The 17,536-nt window shown below is 43.4% G+C and overlaps 1 protein-coding gene across 9 annotated transcripts in view; it reads right to left on the bottom strand.

Annotated features, from left to right (window-relative positions):
- Positions 1-6,748: 6,748 nt before the first annotated feature.
- Positions 6,749-17,536, bottom strand: part of SEC22A (SEC22 homolog A, vesicle trafficking protein) — a 91,054-nt gene continuing 80,266 nt past the window's right edge. For 4 of the 9 annotated variants that reach the window (XM_036243613.1, XM_036243612.1, XM_036243611.1 and 1 more), the window contains 2 exons: positions 11,436-11,610; positions 6,749-6,960 (listed from right to left, as the gene is read on the bottom strand). In XM_036243613.1, the coding sequence (XP_036099506.1) occupies positions 6,812-6,960; positions 11,436-11,610 (324 nt within the window). In that variant the 3' untranslated portion in view covers positions 6,749-6,811. Of the gene's footprint in view, positions 6,961-8,549; positions 8,612-10,604; positions 10,628-10,943; positions 11,611-17,536 lie in introns of those variants that run through there. The other 5 variants (XM_036243615.1, XM_036243617.1, XM_036243619.1 and 2 more) reach the window with 5 other exon arrangements.

A 17,536-nucleotide genomic window follows, 5' to 3' on the forward strand; every position in this document is an offset into this window, starting at 1 on the left:
TTCTCGCCTCCAACACGAGCTCGGAGGCGGCGAGGCGGCAGCTGTGTGCCAGCTGCTGCACGGGACTCTCATGCCCACCTGCACCACCTCTGACTGGACTCCAGCACCAGCCTCCCTCTCCCACCTTCGCCCAGCCCTGTCCGAGCACAGCCCCGAGAAGCAGGGCATGGACCTAAGACTGCCAGCCTGTCTGCGGCGCTTTTGCTATCCCGCCCTTCGAGTTCTACAACGGCCCTCGCACCCTGGGGGCTGGCTTTCTCCACGTGTTGTTCTCCAGTCCCTGCCCCTCCAGCACCTGCCGGTGGTGCTGGGTTTTCATTTTGGGTCCAACCTGAGTAACCAGTGTGTGCGGAGCCCCTCCGGCGTCCCCGTGTTGTCGCGGCCCCCCAGCCTCCTGCCCCCCAGCAGTGACTGGTGACACGTGCAGTGCTCGCTCTTTACCCCTCTATGGGTGTGTACTCTTTTTATTCTGCTGTTGCAAAAACGGATACCGTTATGATTTCCCATGGAAACACTGAAAAGTCTATTTAAGTAATTTAACTATTAAACACTTTCGCTGGTAATATGCCTTGGTCTGATTTGCTGCTTGGGCTGGGGGCCTAGTTCCAGTCTGGAGAACAGTGCACTCTGCTCGGCTGGGCGCTAGAGGGTGCGGCCCCCGCTCAGGGACCTCCTCTCGTGGGGCAGCACATGCGGCGGAGGATGTGAGCTGAAGATGGGGTGGCAGCCAGGCAGCAGAGCACTGGTGACCTTGGCAAGAGTCAGTTCGCTGGACCGAGGGGAGGTGCCAGGGTGCAGGAGGCTGAACGGTGAAGACTGAGGAGCGGGAACAGGAGTGAGGACGGGGGTTGAGGACGGCGTCAGAAAAGATCCAGGGTCCCGGGAAGGATGTTCCAAACAGGTTTCTCTGCTAAGGGAAAGAAAGTTGAAAACAGGAGAGAACACTGATCACTGAAAGCACCAAAGGAGGTGGGAGGGGAGGAGATGCAGGCTGGAGGCGAGTCGGTTTGACCTGGATAGCTAACAACGATGGCTACCGTTTATTGAGCACGCTCCGTGGGCCGGACACGGGGATAAGCACCATACCAACACCCCACGTAATTCAAAGCAAGCCTGTCTGCTAAGCCATGCAGGTCACTTCCAGCACACCCCAGCACCTCTCCCCCGAGCTCTACTCGAGCAAGGCAAGGGGCCCTGTCCAGCGGCTGCTGCCTGCTGCACCTTCAGTGCAGGGCTCAGGAAACAAGATGAGAGGGCTCGGGCAGATGAGGGTTAACACAAGTGTACATGAAGGAGCCAGTGAGGAAGGTGTCACTGGCCTCACTGCAACGGCAGCCACACGGGGCACAGGCAGGCCTCCTGCTCCAGAGAGTGGGCACCATTAGAGAGTGGGCACCATGAGAACTTCAGATGTGCGTGGTGAAGGATGTCATTGTACAGAGCTTGTGTCTAATTCAGAGCTTTCCAAGCTGGGGTATGTCAGTTAACAAAAGAGACCAAGTGATAAGGCAGGCCAAACTTCAGGGGCCGACTGGCCTAGGTCGTGAGTAGCCCCACCCTGCTGTGGCTAGTGGAGACCAAGTGGCCAGGCAGGCCAGGAGCCACAGGCCCGCACATGCCTCGGAGCCTTCCTACGCCCCTCGATCCCCATCTCCACTGAGCCAGTCCCAGAGAACGCGCTCGCTCCTCCCTTAGAGTTGTGCTTGATCCCCAAAGCATATCCACATCCAGAGTGTTAATTAGCAAAACTAACATTCCAGTGAGCATATCCATACCTAGAGTATTGATTAGAACAGACATCGTAGATTTGGGGCGAGTTTTGAGCACCTCTGTGATTCTCATCGACAGCAAAGACCATTGAAACCAAGACCGGACGTCAGCCACCATGGTGATGACTTGAGGGCAGGAGGGGTCAGCAACAAACTGGTGGAGGGCACAGGGAGCCATGCACTCTGGGGAAGCTGAACCTCGGTGTTCACCAGGTGGCCATGTGGCATCAAGACTCAGTTACAAATACAGTTACAGAGATTTTTCCAAATTAAGTGTCACCTGAGTGACATATAGTTAAATCAGCAGAAAAGATGCTGAGCCCGTCAGTGCGGGCCAGAGAGCCCTGGGCACTGGGGCGAACAGCGCTCCAGTGTGCTGAGCACTCACGGCCACCAAACGAGAACTGTGAGGGCGGGGCCTCGCCGAAAACCCACAGCTGTCGAATGTGTCTAAAGCAAAGCAGGAGGATAAACACAGCGCATGTCATCTCCAGAAGGAAGGGACTGAGAAGGCTGGGCCGTGCTGGCCGTGGCAAGCGCCACTTAGCACAGGTGCCCGGAGGAGAGTTGGAAGGGCTAGTGTCCTGTGTGGGGGTGGGGTGAGGGAGGGCACAGCAGACCATTTGGATGACCCTCACAGGGTATAAAGCTTCCACACGCTTCCTCATCTGTGACCCCGAGGCCCAGGAGGCAGTGGGAGAGGATCCCGTGGCTGCCCGATCCGTGGGGACGAAGCTGTGACAGCCACAGTGTGCCCGTCTGGTGCTGACCATCTTGCAGAAGAGAGAGCGCGCCACTCCTCAAGGTGACAATAGATGAAACGAGATCCAGTGACGATAGTACTATAGCTTTTCTTATCCTTCCAGGTTCTCCAAAAAGCCCTTAGGTGGTGGTGTTCCTCTGGGAAAAATATAGTATTGGCTGTCCTCTTGCCCGTCTTTCCTTCCCGCCTGCAGGGTCACTGCCACTCCAGACACGAGAACAAAGCCAGGTGAGCACTGGCTGGTCTCCAAGGTCTCCTCCTCCGGCTCCTCTGATTCCACATGTTCACGTCCTCGTTATCTGATCCTCCAGTGCCAGACCCATGGCTGGCGCCAATGTGAACAATCGAACTGGGATTTTAAGAATTTAGCGCCAAAGGCAGAGAAACAAATGAGGTGAAAGCATTGTGCCATGAATGATCTGTGGGAAGGTCACCTCCAAACCAAGCTGGGAAGGGCTGTCGTCCCCCAGACACCGAGCCAGTAGCCACCATTGCCGTGCATGACAGCAGCATGGCCAGGGGTCCGTTCCTAGCAAAAGCCCTGATCCATGGACAGGGAGGGTGGGTGGGGATCAGTGTAGACTCACAGGGCAAGCAGAGGGCCCAGAAAGACAGGATGGGGCAGAAAGGTTGTAATGAGCAGGGAAGCAGGCATTGTGTCCCCACTGGCTTGCCAGGCCCAAAGCTCACCTGCCCATCTATTTCCAGTGAGTGGAGCTGAGCCACCCCCTCCCGGGCTGAGCACAGATTCATCCCCAAGGCCCCTTTCATATCACTAGTCTATTAGCCCATGAATTTAAAGAAGTCTCACTGGAACCCATTAGAGACCTCATCACTTTTTCCCCTCCTCAGCCAATTTCTAATTTAGACCTGCCTGGAATCTCTGGTTTGTCAGCATCTCTGGTTATTTGAACTTAAGACTGGTTTCCAATTTTGCAGAATTTGCTTCTCTGCCTTGACTGTCAGTTAGCTAGAGTGGCACTTTCCTGGCTCACACGGGGTTTCTTTTGGGGGGTGGGGAGGAGTGCACTTTGCTCAGATTAATCTCCGGAAAGCCATGTTGCATTTGTGCTTTTAAGAGAAGGCTGGGCCGTGCTCTCACATCGCCAGCATCCACACATGTCCAGTGTGTGAGTTGAAGGCTGGTGGCTGCCTTCCCCACCCGACCTGCACAGACCACACACACACACACACACACACTCTCTCTCTCTCATACTCTCATGGGGGCCCTTACAAAGTGGTTGGCACTGGGATGGCTGCCATCCAAGACAGCTCGACAGATCAGGTTAGAATGTTAAACGTAAAGGACAACGGGGCCACACTGGGTGAGGCGAGCTTCGGAGGCACCCTCTCCATTCAACAGAAGTCCAGGGCTTGGGGTCCTGAAGAGCAATTGATCACTTCCAGGCTGTGTCACACTGGATAACTTAATCCGGTTTCCTTACCTCAGATAGATCTTGTAAATTCACATAACCTTCTGCATGCAAAACACTCGATACACAGCAGCATTTGGCCAGTGCGATTCCCTCAGTTCCCTTCTCTCAAGTGTCCCCAGTGCCCTGCCCAGAAGTCTGCACACAAGAGCTTGCAGGGCACCTGCCTGCTAGATAATTCAACAGGATCCTCACTTCTGAAAAGCTCCGTGTGATGATTTATTATACTTGGGGGCATTTGCAATTAAAAAGACTCTTACTACTTTGAAAGAACAGCAACATCAAGAAAGCCCACAGCCTGATAGAAAATGCAGTCTTGCCCTGGCTGGTTTGGCTCAGCGCTTGGAGCGTCGGCCTGTGGTCCAGAGAGACCCGGGTTCGGTTCCCGTTAAGGGCATGTACCTCGGTTGCAATTTGTCTCCAGCCCTGGTTGGGTCTTGCGGGTGGCAGCCACTCGATGTGTCCCTTTCACATCAATGTCTCTCTCTCTCTCTCCCTCCCTCCCACTCTATCTGAGCAAAAAACGAAAAAAGAAAAAAAAGTCCTTGGGTGAGGATTAAAAAAAAAAAAAGAAAATGCAGTCTTGACGCTCGCTATGCCAGACTCTGTCCTAAGCGCTTTGTAATTATTGACTCATTGAATCCTCAAAACTATTTGCCCAAAGTAGTTATTATCCCCACTTTACAGATGAGGAAGCCGAGGCAGAGCAGTTGCATGACCTGCTGCAGCATAACATAGTAGGAAGGGAAGTCAAGGAGTCTGGCTCCAAACTCGTAATCACCGCTCCATCTTGCAGATAGTTACTTGCTATTTTTTGTTTCGTGTTTTCAGATATATGGACCACTTCAAGCAGAATTCCCATGAAATTATTCTGTATCAGAGAACCAATCTATTCTGGACTTCGGCTAGAAAAAGTGAATGTGTCTGACACATGAACCCCAGTGAAGCTTTAACATTCTGCATCAAGAAGCGTTCATTCATGCGTTAGTTTTACTACAAAGACTAAACTGTATAGACCTCCTTGCCCTAAAATCTAAGGCACACTCAAGGGTCACCACACCTCTTGCAGCCATCTGTCCTGCCACCCTCACAGGTGCATGACTCTTAGAAACTATCTTATTCAGTCTAGGACATCTACACTGCAGTAGATTGTATGTATCTCAATACACATTCCTTAAATGTTTCCACATATTCCACGTTGCCAGCTTAATATTACATGGTGGTTAAGAGCATGCATGAGACTGATCTGGATTGAAATCCTGGTGCCACCACACAGGCTAGGCTGTGACTGTGGTCAAACTGCGGAACTTCTTTAGGCCTCAGGTGCTTAGTCTAGAAAACAGTCTTCATTCACGCCTTCTGTGAGGACTGACACTTAGCACGCACAGCACCATGTCCCCATCACGTCCGCTTTGTCTATTCTCACTGCGGCTGTAAGTAGGGCCCGGTGGTTGTCAGCAACACACACACATATACCACACACAGTTTTCTTTCTGAAAGTCTCTGTGACATAGAAAAATGAGCATCAACTTATGTATCATTTAAACCTGAACCCCAGGTGTGAATGTCTGTTTCCCCAAGTGAGCATGATGGTCCCCTCACCCCTTCCTGCTCCAGCTGCCATTAGGATGAACTACACAGGAGAACCCAGCACTGGCCCACAAAAGGCACTGACGAGCATTCTTATCATCAGTCCCAGGCACTGGAGGCGTTTCAAGTGAAAGGACCCTCAGGCGGGATCCTTGACAACCTGCCTTAAAGAAAAGCAAGGCCGAAGGAGCCAAGGGCCAGGCAGAGCGGGGGCGGGCCGCCAGGAGCACAGGGGAAGGGAGTCGGGCCTGTCCTGTCGGCCGGCAGCCTGCATTGACTGCTGTGTTCTAGGAGGCAGGAGAAAAGGGCAAATGGGAGCCATGAGTGAGGTGGGGCTGAACATACTGTTTGTTGCCAAGGAAACACCGGGAACAATTTGTAAGGTAAGGGTATTGATTTCGGGACCGCTTTGGGGACTAAGCCTGTTCTCTCCTTGAGCTTCCTACAGCCGCAGCTGTGCTGAGACTGTCACACTCCGGCATCGCCAATGCAGAGGACAACGCTTGCACACACATCAACAAGCTCACTGTCAACAAGCAGAAGGGTGCAAAGCACGTGGCTTCCAACCACGCAGTGCTCCACACCGTGATTTCAGCTGCTGAAGCAAGCCACCTAGAAAGTTTGGCCACTCAGGGACAGAGGTCACGAGAGTGGCAGCCACATACACTGCTTCTTCTTGAAAAGCTCAAGTGCTCACACAGGAGCTGCCCCAGGCCAGGCCTCCACGTTGGTCCCGGAACACTGCTGAGGATGGTGGCCTCCTCTTTCTAATCAACACTGCAGCAGTTAAACTCTCAGCCGACACAGCCTTTGTACACAGCTCATGTGTAACTCCTGGAGTTGGAGGGCTTTCTTACATTAACTTTTAGCTAAGATTATTACCAAAGCCAGTTTAAACCAAAAGTTAGGTTTGATTTTACCACAGCATTTTTAGGTAGCAAGACTCCATTTCCTTAGAGATAATAAAGCAGAAAAATACAAAAAAGGCTTGACTATAGACAAAGAATACAGCCCTGAAGAGTGACGGCTAATTTGTGATAAGGCTAAGTGTTCCATTTGGTCTGAGAGGAGGCTGCTTTTGAAGTAATCTGTTTGTACTTTAACACGTACTCCATGATAATGCTCTTAAAGTGAACAAAATGTCTGTTAAAATGACAAGTGAGTACAGACAGACAGACACGCACACACACCTCCGAGTGGTCCTTGGGTTGCTCAGTACACGTTCTGGAAGAAAGGCCAAGCCTTTCTGGGGGCAGCTAACTTCCGCAGCAGCACTTCTGCGACACGGGGTTGAGGCTCCCAGGACTAACGGGGTCTGTGTGCAGCCTGACAATCCAGGCCTCTAATGAGATTCCAGACATGGCCCGACAGAGACGGAGCCAAGCATCTCTCCAACCAGATTCCACTGTGAAAAAGATAATCAAAGGAGAGCACATTCACTTCACGTAAGTTATAAAATACAAAGTTGGGCAAAGGTTCTCCGTGTCTCCAGGCATTTGTTTCAAATAGATTTTCAAGCTTTGACATACTTGTTCTTAGCTTAGGATAAGAATTCTTACTTATAAGAACAAAATCCTCTATTAGCCACACAAGAAAACCCTGAAATGAAGGCCTTTGAAAGCTGGTACGAGTTGAGGATCCAGGGCACAAACATCGTATGCAAATGTGTATAACACAAGTGGGGGCTTTGTTCACTTCGGCACTTCACAGGTCCCCAGGGCGAGCATTGTCAGGGAAGGCATCTCGAAGTGTCCCTGAGGAGCTGGCATGCTGACTTAGAGCAATAGAAGCTCGTCTCCCTTCAAGCCTTGACTTCTGGGACGCTCAAGCACCAAATTTTATAGCTGATAACAGCGACTGTTCACCCTTCCCTCCATTTTTATCCATCTTGATGATCTCCTTTTCTGTTCCCATTTTGTTACCATTATTTTATGTCTCTTCTTGGTATGCTGCTTCCAATTCTTTTAGAAAAGAGGCCAGGTATAAATAAATACACTTCAAATATAGACCCCTCCCGCCCCCCAAAAAACCCACAAGCAAATATTGCCATTATTTTTAGGGTATAAGAGAAAGCACCTTTCCATCAACAAATCATCAAACAAGAAGTGTTGGTGAGGGTGCTGAGAAAACGGGACTCTACTACACTGCTGGTGGGAATGCAGACTGGTGCAGCCACTGTGGAAAACACTATGGTGTTACCTCAAAAAGTTAAAAATTGAACTGCCATTTGATGCAGTGATCCCGCTTCTAGGAATATACCCTAAGAAACTTGAAACACCAATCAGAAATAATATGTGTACCCCCATGTTCATAGCAGCACTATTTACAATAGCTAAGATCTGGAAACAGCCCAAATGTCCATCAGTAGATGAGTGGATAAAAAAGCCATGGTACATACATATACACAATGGAGTACTATGCAGCTGTAAGAAAGAAAGATCTCTTATCCTTTAAGATGGCATGGAAGGACCTGGAGAATATTATGCTAAGCGAAACAAGCCAAGCAGAGAAAGACAAAAATCACATGATCTCACTTATTTGTGGAATATAATGAACTAAAACAAACTGCTGAAAAAAACTGACCCAGAGACATAGAGGTGGGGTACAGGCTGACAAGCCTCAGAGGAGGGGTGTTTGAGGGGAAAAGAGATAAACCACAGAACTTATATGCATGTACTCATGACCAATGGACATGGACAACTAAGCCGGGGATGGGGCGGGGGGAACGGGGAGGACAGTGTTAATGGGGGGAAAAGGGGAAACATCTGTAACAAAAACAAATAAAAAAATAAAATAAAATGCATTATATTTGTTACGTAAATTTTCCTTCCAACTGTTATTCCTGGTGTTTTAAAATGTAGAAGATAAAGTACCTTTTATTAATTCCTAAAAAAAAAAGGGAGAGAAAGCACCTTTGTGCTTACAGCACACCTTAATCAAAAAACAGTATTTCAGAATTATGTTAAGATAAATACATACCTAGATTTCACAACAGCAGTCCTGTGCTCATTAAGAAGTCCCTAATGCCTTGATTTCACCAGGAACAGATGTATTCCCTGAATATAATTTTAGTCATCATCATTAGTTTCCATTAGAGCCCTTGGCTAAGACTAGAAGTGTGTGTGTGGGGGGGGGGGGGGGCGGTTCTGTGACCCTAAGTTGGAATCATGAACATCTCATCTTTTAGTTCCCTCCTTCAGAAAAGAAGGATAACTACTGCTTCCTCTGCACCACAGAACTCATTATGAGGAGGTAAGTACAGACCTGCTCTTAGAAGTGGAAGTGCAGCCCTGGCCGGTTTGCAGCAGTTGGAGTGTCGGCCTGCGGTCCGGAGAGACCCGGGTTCAGTTCCCGCTAAGGGCATGTACCTCGGTTGCAGTTTGTCCCCAGCCCTGGTTGGTCGTGCGGGTGGCAGCCACTCGATGTGTCCCTTTCACGTCGATGTTTCTCTCTCTCTCTCTGTTCCTCTCTCTCCCTCCCACTCTATCTGAACAAAAGGAAATATCCTTGGGTGAGGATTAAAAAAAAAAAGTGAAAGTGCAGTATAAATGCAAGATACTACTCTCATACACATTAGAGCCTGAGTGATTCTTTCTCGAGCGCATAAGGACATCTTTTCACCCATGGCAGAACCTCTCTGCAAATTCATAGTTTCTTTGGTAACAACATGACAGAGGCAGGGAAGTTACACATAAATTCAGAGATGCAGGCACCAAATAACGAAAGAAAGCATTTCTATACATAAAACATTATTTATACTGGTTTTCATTTTTTTACATTAAGATGTAAATATCCCTTTATCCAAAATAGCTGGTGAAAAAAAACAAAACAAAAACAAAAAACAAGCCTTGAAAGATAGCTGGTGAGTTTTCAAGTGTCCTTGCTGAATGAATACAAATATCAAACATTGTAACTCAGTAATTCAATGACAAGGAGAACCAACTGAACCAAACTGAGCTATAAAATAAGAATATATAGCAAAATCACAACCAAAATGATCCAACTTCCTGACTAATTGACTATTTAAAAGTATTCTTGTTTTAACCATTAGTTTAGAAAAATCTTTCTAAATTGAACCACTTCACTTTCCTGGCTCAGTCAGTACAAAATGCCAAACACAAATCAATTTTATTTTGATGATTTAGAATCACGTGGTACTTGAGGTATCTTTCAAAATATCAATAATTTTTGTTAGAGGAAGAAAATTAGAGTGAATTGGAGTTTCTTGTTTTAAAGAAATCCCTGCTGTCATTAGCTTATTATCTTCCTTTTGCCTCATTCTCCTAAAGAGTATGGCAAACAGGTTCTAGTTAAGCAATTGCAGATAAACCTATATATCTGTAATGACTCAGGCAAATAAGGCAGGTCAATGCCTTTATCCCCTGGACTATTCTACTTAATAAATATGCCCAATAATACAAATTACATGTAATAGGTCCACTGTTTTTCTGGCTATCAAATTTTAGTACCATATGAATTCCTTGATCAAAATCTTTTCCTAAAAAATAAACAAAAAAAAAAGAAAGAAAGAAAATCACTGAAGATGATTTCCAAAACCAGGGAAGTTGTAGATTTTGCTAATGGAATCAAACTGTGCTCACTTTAATAATTTTTATAGTTATCAAGGCAAGTAAGTTCTCTAAGATACGAGGTGCTTAACTCCTCAGAGCCATAAAAGAGTGAGCTGCTAGGAGAAAAGTCCCTTCTGGTCTTTTAGTACCGCTCAGTCTTTCCCTGGGGCGGGACCCTCCCCCTGGGGCACATGAGATCATTTCAGGAGGTACGTAATACTGAACTAAATAATACTGCATCACAGTGAGAATGTCATTCCCTTTACAATTTTCTTTTATACTCCTGAGAACTGCAGAGAGTGAGCCCCACTGGTTAACATCTCTCACTGCAACAAAGAAACAGCACACCTCCTGGATTCAGAGGTTGGCAGGCATTAGCATCTAGCCAGAATTTAGTTAATATTTTTTGTTTTAATTTTATTTATTTTGTAGTTACCTTTTATTCATGAAAACTGATCCCGGTTTTCCACTTGGAGCAGCAATTGGTTTCTTTTTAAATTACTTTAAAATTTAAAAATATATTAAGTAAATAATAGTATATGTAATACTCAAGTGATTGAAGTTGGAAAAACAATGGCTATAGTGTAACAAATCATATTTTTAAAAAGTGATTTCAAAAGAAACTACCACCACAGTCTAGAAAGGAAACCTATGTCAAGGTACTTTCAATACTTATGATGTTTCAGAGATGAGTTTGCTGCTGCAAGTGATTTCCAGAGTTAAAATTCAAGCAAAAATATAAAAGAAAAAAGAACCAACTCTACACCATCCTGGACTTCATAAACTCATGGTACCATAAATGTGCAAATTATCTTGCATTTAGTAAGTCATTTGTTTGAAACAAATTTTTCAATTTTCTGTGGCATCTTTTTATTTGGTCTATACTAATGCCTCATAAAGGCAAACCCGGGTGTAGAGTTCCTGCGTGGCCCTCAGAAGACCCATACAGACTTTGACTGAACTCTTCAGCAGGGATTCAGGACTGCTGGCCAGGTGTTCCAATGATGTCTGACTGCTCTTCCGCTGGTATGGTTCTGCAGAGAGGTCTCCTCCTCCTCCTCCGAGTAATACTCTCATAGCCAACATTCTTCTGAAAGGAGTTTGCCTAGCAGGTACTGCATGCTCACAAGCATGCCATGCTGACTTAAAACAAAAAGGACAGTTGGAGAGAAAGAAAGCAGAGCTTCTTGTTTGTGGTGAACAGTTTCTTCATCACAGTGGCAGTAAAGATGTGCTCCCGTCTTTCCCCCAGGAAGCCCAGGCAATAAGTCTGAAGGATGGTGTCAGACATCATAATCAGGAGCCTTACCCTGGGCTTGCCTTAGCCAGATCTGTAGTGTAACAAATGCTCCCACAGTCACGTGAAAGAAAAGCTGCCAGAGGTTGCGAAGTTCATAGAGATACATGTTGCACAGACAGATTAAGCCAAGAGTCAAAAAAGATTTGACATTCCGCCAGCCAGTGTAGTAGACAAGTAAATAACACTGTTCAAAATATAAAATGAAAGATGATTAGGGTTACAGGAAAAGAAACAGGTGCTTCTACAACAAAACTGTAACAGGCCACAGAGTAAAATGAAAGTGGAATAAGGGGATTTTTCATCTACAGATAAAATAATGTAGCATCAAGGCATTTGGCTATGAAAGGGAATTAGATTTTTTTCCTTTTATGCTTTTCATTTTTCAAAAGAAAAAGATTTTGTATCATATTTAAAATGGAGGAATAATTGGATGACTGCCTTGCAAACAGGCTGGACAAAATCCTTAAGGTGACAGGCAACTAAGAAGCATTCGCAGGACCTTAGGGGGATCCATCTTTCATTTTTACCCCAGTAATATACAAAAAGCTCAAATAAGCCATTTAGCAAAATCAACTCTCATATAACCTGAATCTGAATATTACTGAAATCAACAGTATTTACTGACCCCCTACATTCAGTGCACAGAATTAAGCTAGGAGGATATGAGTGAACATTTAAGGGAGAAATCATTCAAGGGATATTTACTGAGGGCCTGCAATAAGTCAGGCATTGTTCTTTAGCTTTAAGTAAACAAACAAAGCCCTTGCTCACATTCTAGAAAACAGAAAAAGATGACAAACATTATACATATACAATATCAAATAGTTATGTCTTGAAAAAGATAAAATTAAAAGAGGAGACAGAGGCAATGAGTGTCATTTTAGAAGATACATTAATAAAAGTACTCCCCTACTCTACCTCAAATCCTGGCATTCATCTTCTCCTGCTTTATTTTTCCTCCATACTATTAAAATTCTTTAAAAATATGATTACTTTGTCATCTATATTCTCCAAATACAATCTAAGCTTCATGAAAGGAGAGAATTTTGACTGTCCTGTTCACTCATTTATTGACAGTGCCTAGAAGAGCACATAGCACATAACTGCTCATTAAAAATTTGTTGAATGGCCCTGGCTGGTTTGTCTCAGTGGTTAGAGCGTTGGCCAACAGACCAAAGAGTTGCAGGTTTGATTCTGGTCAAGGGCATGTACCTTGGTTGTGGTTCGGTCCCTGGCCCTGGTCGTGGCCCAGCGGGAGGCAGCCAATTAATGTGTCTCTCTCGCATCGATGTTTCTCTCCCTCCCTCTCTCTCTCTTTCTCCTTCCCTCCCTGCACCCCTCCCTTCCATTCTATCTGAAGATAAATGTAGGAATGTTCTTGGATGAGAATTTTTAAAAATTTGTTGAATGAATGAACTGTTTTCTAGAAGATATCTAAAATTCACAATATAGTAAATATAGAAATTATATGTGATCACAAAGTCTGAAGAAAGAAGCAGAGGTCTCTTTGTGAAGTTATATCCAGGCTTCAGTACAAGAAGGATATTAGAGTGTTTAAGACAATGCAGAAAGAATGTGGAAATGTTTGTTCAATGCGTTTAATAGTATGAAATTAGGACTCTGCTTACTCAAAACAAAGACTGCTATCCAAAAAAAAAACAAGAATTGAAAGCACTTACTGAATGATTTGTATTGTATAAAAATACAGTGATACCTCGGTTCTCGAACATAATTCGTTCCAGGAGGATGGTCGAGAACCGAATTGTTCGAGAACCGAAGCAATGAAACCCAATAGGAAAGCGTGACTCCACAAAGCATGACTCTCTCTCTGCACTCACACTGATGACGCAAGCAAGGCGCGCTGGGCCGAATGAACGCCATTCGGCTCAACTCGGCTCATCTCGGAAGTTCGAGTTCCAAATATTTGTTCGGATTCCGAGACAAAAGTTTCTCGAATCCCGATTTGGTCGAAAACCGAGGCGTTCGAGAACCGAGGTATCACTGTAGTTAGAAAAAAAACTGTTTTTTTTTATCTTCACCCGAGGACATTTTTGCATTTATCTTGAGACAGAGTGGGAGGGAGAGAGGGAGGGAGAGAGAGAAAAATCCATGTGAGAGACACATCGATTGGCTGCCACCCACACAACCCCAACCAGGGCCAGGGACAAACCGCAACCAAGGTACCTGCCCTTAGCGAGAACCGAACCCGGGCCTCTCTGGTCTGCAGGCCAACGCTCCAACCACTGAGCCAAACTGGCCAGGGCTAAAAAACTTTTTCTTTTGAAATAATTTTAGATTTAGAGAAAAGTTGCAGAAATAGTAGAGTTCCTGTATACCTTTCACCCTGTTCCCCTAACGTTATCCTCTTACATAACCATAGTGTAATAATCAAACCAGGATATGAACATTGATACAATACTATTAACTAATCTACAGACTTTATTCAAATTTTGCCAGTTGTCCCCCTAAGGCCATTTTCCTGGTCCAGAATCCATTCCAGATTCCATATTGCATTTAGTTGTCATGTCTCCTCAAATCTGCAATAGCTCCTTAAGTCTTTGCTTTTCATGACCTTGCACACTTGAACAGTGTCAACCAGTTGTTTTGCTCCATTTCGATTTGTATATTTTCTGAAGATTGAAGTGATATGCAGTTTTGGCAAGAATATCACCATGGTGATATGCAATATGTCTTATTATTGGTAATGTTAACTTTGATCTTTAGGTAGGTACTGTCTGACAGGTTTCTTCACTGTTAAGTTACTATTTTTCTCTTTGTTATTAGTATCTTGTGGGAGGGGAAATAAAGACATTCTCAGGTGAAAGAAGACTAACAGAATTTGTCTATAGATGTACCCTAAAAGAATGGCTAAAGGAAGTTCTCTAAACAGAAAGAAAACAATAAAAGAAGAAAGCTCAGCCTGGCCAGTGTGGCTCAGTGGACTGAGCATCATCCCATGCACCAAGAGGTCACCAGTTCAGTTCCGGGTCAGGGTACATGCCCGGGTTGTGGGCTCAATCCCCAGTAGGGGGTGTGCAGGAGGCAGCCAATCGATATTTCTTCTTCATTGATGTTTCTATCTCTTGCTCCCTTCTCCCCTCCTTTCTCGCTTAAAAAAAAAAAAGAAAGAAAAAGAAAAATCAATAAAATTTTTTTTTTTTAAAGAAAACTTAGAACACTGGGAAAGCAAAAAACAAAAACAAATTAAAAAAAAACACAGTAAGCAAAAATATAGATAAATATAATAGATTTTCCTTCTCTTGAGTTTTTTAAATTATGTTTGATGGCTGGAGTAAAAATTATAACACTGTCTGGTGTGGTTCTAAATATATGTAGAGGAAATATTTAAGACAATTATATTATAAACAGAGGAGGGCAAAGGGATATAAAAGGAGGCACAGTTTCTATGCTTCACTTGAACAGGTAAAATGACAAACCAGAAAACTGTGCATAATGCAGTACCTGAGCAACCATTTTAAAAGTTATACAAAGAAGTACACTCAAAAACACTATAGATGAATCAAAATAGAGTTCTATAAAAAAATGTTCAAGTAACCCTCAGGTAGATGGGAAAATAAAATATAAAAATTAAAAACAGAAAACAAAATAGAAGATGGCAGATTTAAGCCCTAACATCAATAATTGCCTTAAATGTAATGGCCTAAACACAGCAAATAAAAGATAGAGATTGACAGAATGTGGATTAAAAAACATAAATCAACTCTATGCTGTTTAGCAGAAACTCACTTGAAATGATATAGGCAAGTTGAAAGTAAAAGAATGGAAAAGGATATACCATGCAAACATTCATGGTGTATGTTTATCAGGTAAATATAAAAATATTTCTAAGAAAAGAAAATAACCAAGGACATGGAGGGATACTATATAATGATAAAAGGATCAATCCACCAAGAAGACACAGCAATCCTTAATGTGCACGAACTAAACAACAGTGGTGCAAAATACATGAAACAAGAACTGATAGAACTGAAATGAGAACTACACAAATCCATAATTATTGTTGAAAACCTCAATACTCCTCTCTCAACAACTGGACAGAAAATCAGCAAGGATACAGAAACAAACATCATCAACCAACAGGATCTAATCGACATTTACAGAACACTCACTCAACTACAGCAGAACACATGTTCTGTTCAAGTGCCCATGGAACATATACCAAAATAGACCATATTCTAGGCCATAGACCAAACCTTAACAAATTTAAAAGAACTGAAATCAAACAGTATGTTTTTCCAGCCACAATAAAATCAAACTAAAAATCAATAATGGGAAAAAAAGAAAAATCTCTAAACATTTGGAAACCAAACAACATAATTCTAAATAATCCATAGGTCAAGGAAAAGGCCACAAGGAAAGTCAAGAAATAAAATAAATTGAATTGCCCTTGCCATGTAGCTCAGTTGGTTGGAGTGTTGTCCTGTACACCAAAAGATTGTGGGTATGATTTCCAGTCAGGGCATATACTTAGGTTGTAGGTTTGATCCCCAGTAGGGGCACATATGGGAAGCAAATGATCGATGTTTCTCTCACGTATCAATGTTTTTCTCTCCCTTCCCCTCTCTCTAAAAATCAATAAAAACATATCCTCAGGTGAGAAGTTTTTTTAAAAAAGGAAAACTTTACATTAAAAAAATAATAAATTGAATTAAATAAAAATAAAATACAACATATCAAAATTTACAGGGCACAGACAATGAAATGCTAAGAAGTAAGTTTAAAACACTAAATGTATATAGAATAGAGAAAATTCTCCAATCATTTAAGCTCCCATCTCAAGACCTAGAAAAAGAAGAGCCAAATAAACTCAAAGAAAGTGTAAGATAGGAAATAATAAAGATTAGAACAGAAATCAATAAAATTGAAAATAGGAAAACAATAAAACACAGAATAAATTCTTTGAAAAGATCAATAAAATAGATGATCAGTATGAGGAGTGAAACAGATTATCATTACAGACATCAAAAGGACAGTAAGGGAACACTACAACCAACTCTACATACAAATTGGATAACAGATCAAATGGACCACTACTTCATAAAACACATACTACCACAATTCATCCATTATGAAACACACAGTTTGAGTAGACCTATAACTATTAAGAAAATGGAATTTAATACACGGTATATAGCTGCAGTAATCAAACAATGTAGTACTACTGGCAGAGAGGTAGACACACGGATATATGAGACAGAATACAGAACCTCAAAATAGACCCACACAAATGTTCAACTGATGTTTGACAAACATGCAAAAGCAATTCAGTAGAGCCCAGTGGTTGAGCATCGACCCAGGCATTAAGAGGTTGCCGGTTCGATTTCCAGTCAGGGCACATGCCCAGGTTATGGGTCAGATCCCCAGTGGGGAGAGCAGGCAGGAGGTGACCAATCGATGTTCTCTCTCATCGATGTTTCTATCTCTCTCTCCCTCTCCCTTCCTCTCTCTCTGAAAAAAAAAGCAATTCAGTGGAAAAAACAATAGCATTTTCAACAAATGGTGCTAGAGCAATTGACCATCTATCCACAGGTGAAAAACAAAATAAAAAACAAAACAAAATCCAAACTCAACCTAATCTAACTCACATCTTATATAAAACTTGATTCAAAACAGATCACAAAACTATAAAACTGTATCATGAAACATAAAACTTTTAGGAAAAAGAGGAGAAAAACGTCAGGATCTAGGGGTAGGCAAAGAGTTCTTAGAATTGACAATGCAGCATGAATCCACATAAGGAAAAACTGATACAATAAACTCTATCCAAATTAAAAACTTTTACTCTGCAAAAGACCCAGTTAAGAGGATGAAAAGATAAGCTACAGACTGGGAGAAGATATTTGCAAACTGCATATTGGGCAAATGGCTAATGTCTAGAATACATAAAGAATTCTCAAACTTGATAGTAATAAACAATCCAATTAGAAAATAGGCAAACAGCATGAACAGACGTTCCACCCAAGAGGATATACAGATGACAAAATAAGGACATGAAATGATGTTCAACATCATTAGCCATTAGATAAGTGCAAATTAAAACCACAATGAGGTATCACAACATACTTATCAGAATGGCTAAAATAGAAAAT

This window comes from Molossus molossus, unplaced genomic scaffold (assembly GCF_014108415.1).
Source record: "Molossus molossus isolate mMolMol1 unplaced genomic scaffold, mMolMol1.p scaffold_m16_p_5, whole genome shotgun sequence".
NCBI lineage: Eukaryota > Metazoa > Chordata > Mammalia > Chiroptera > Molossidae > Molossus > Molossus molossus.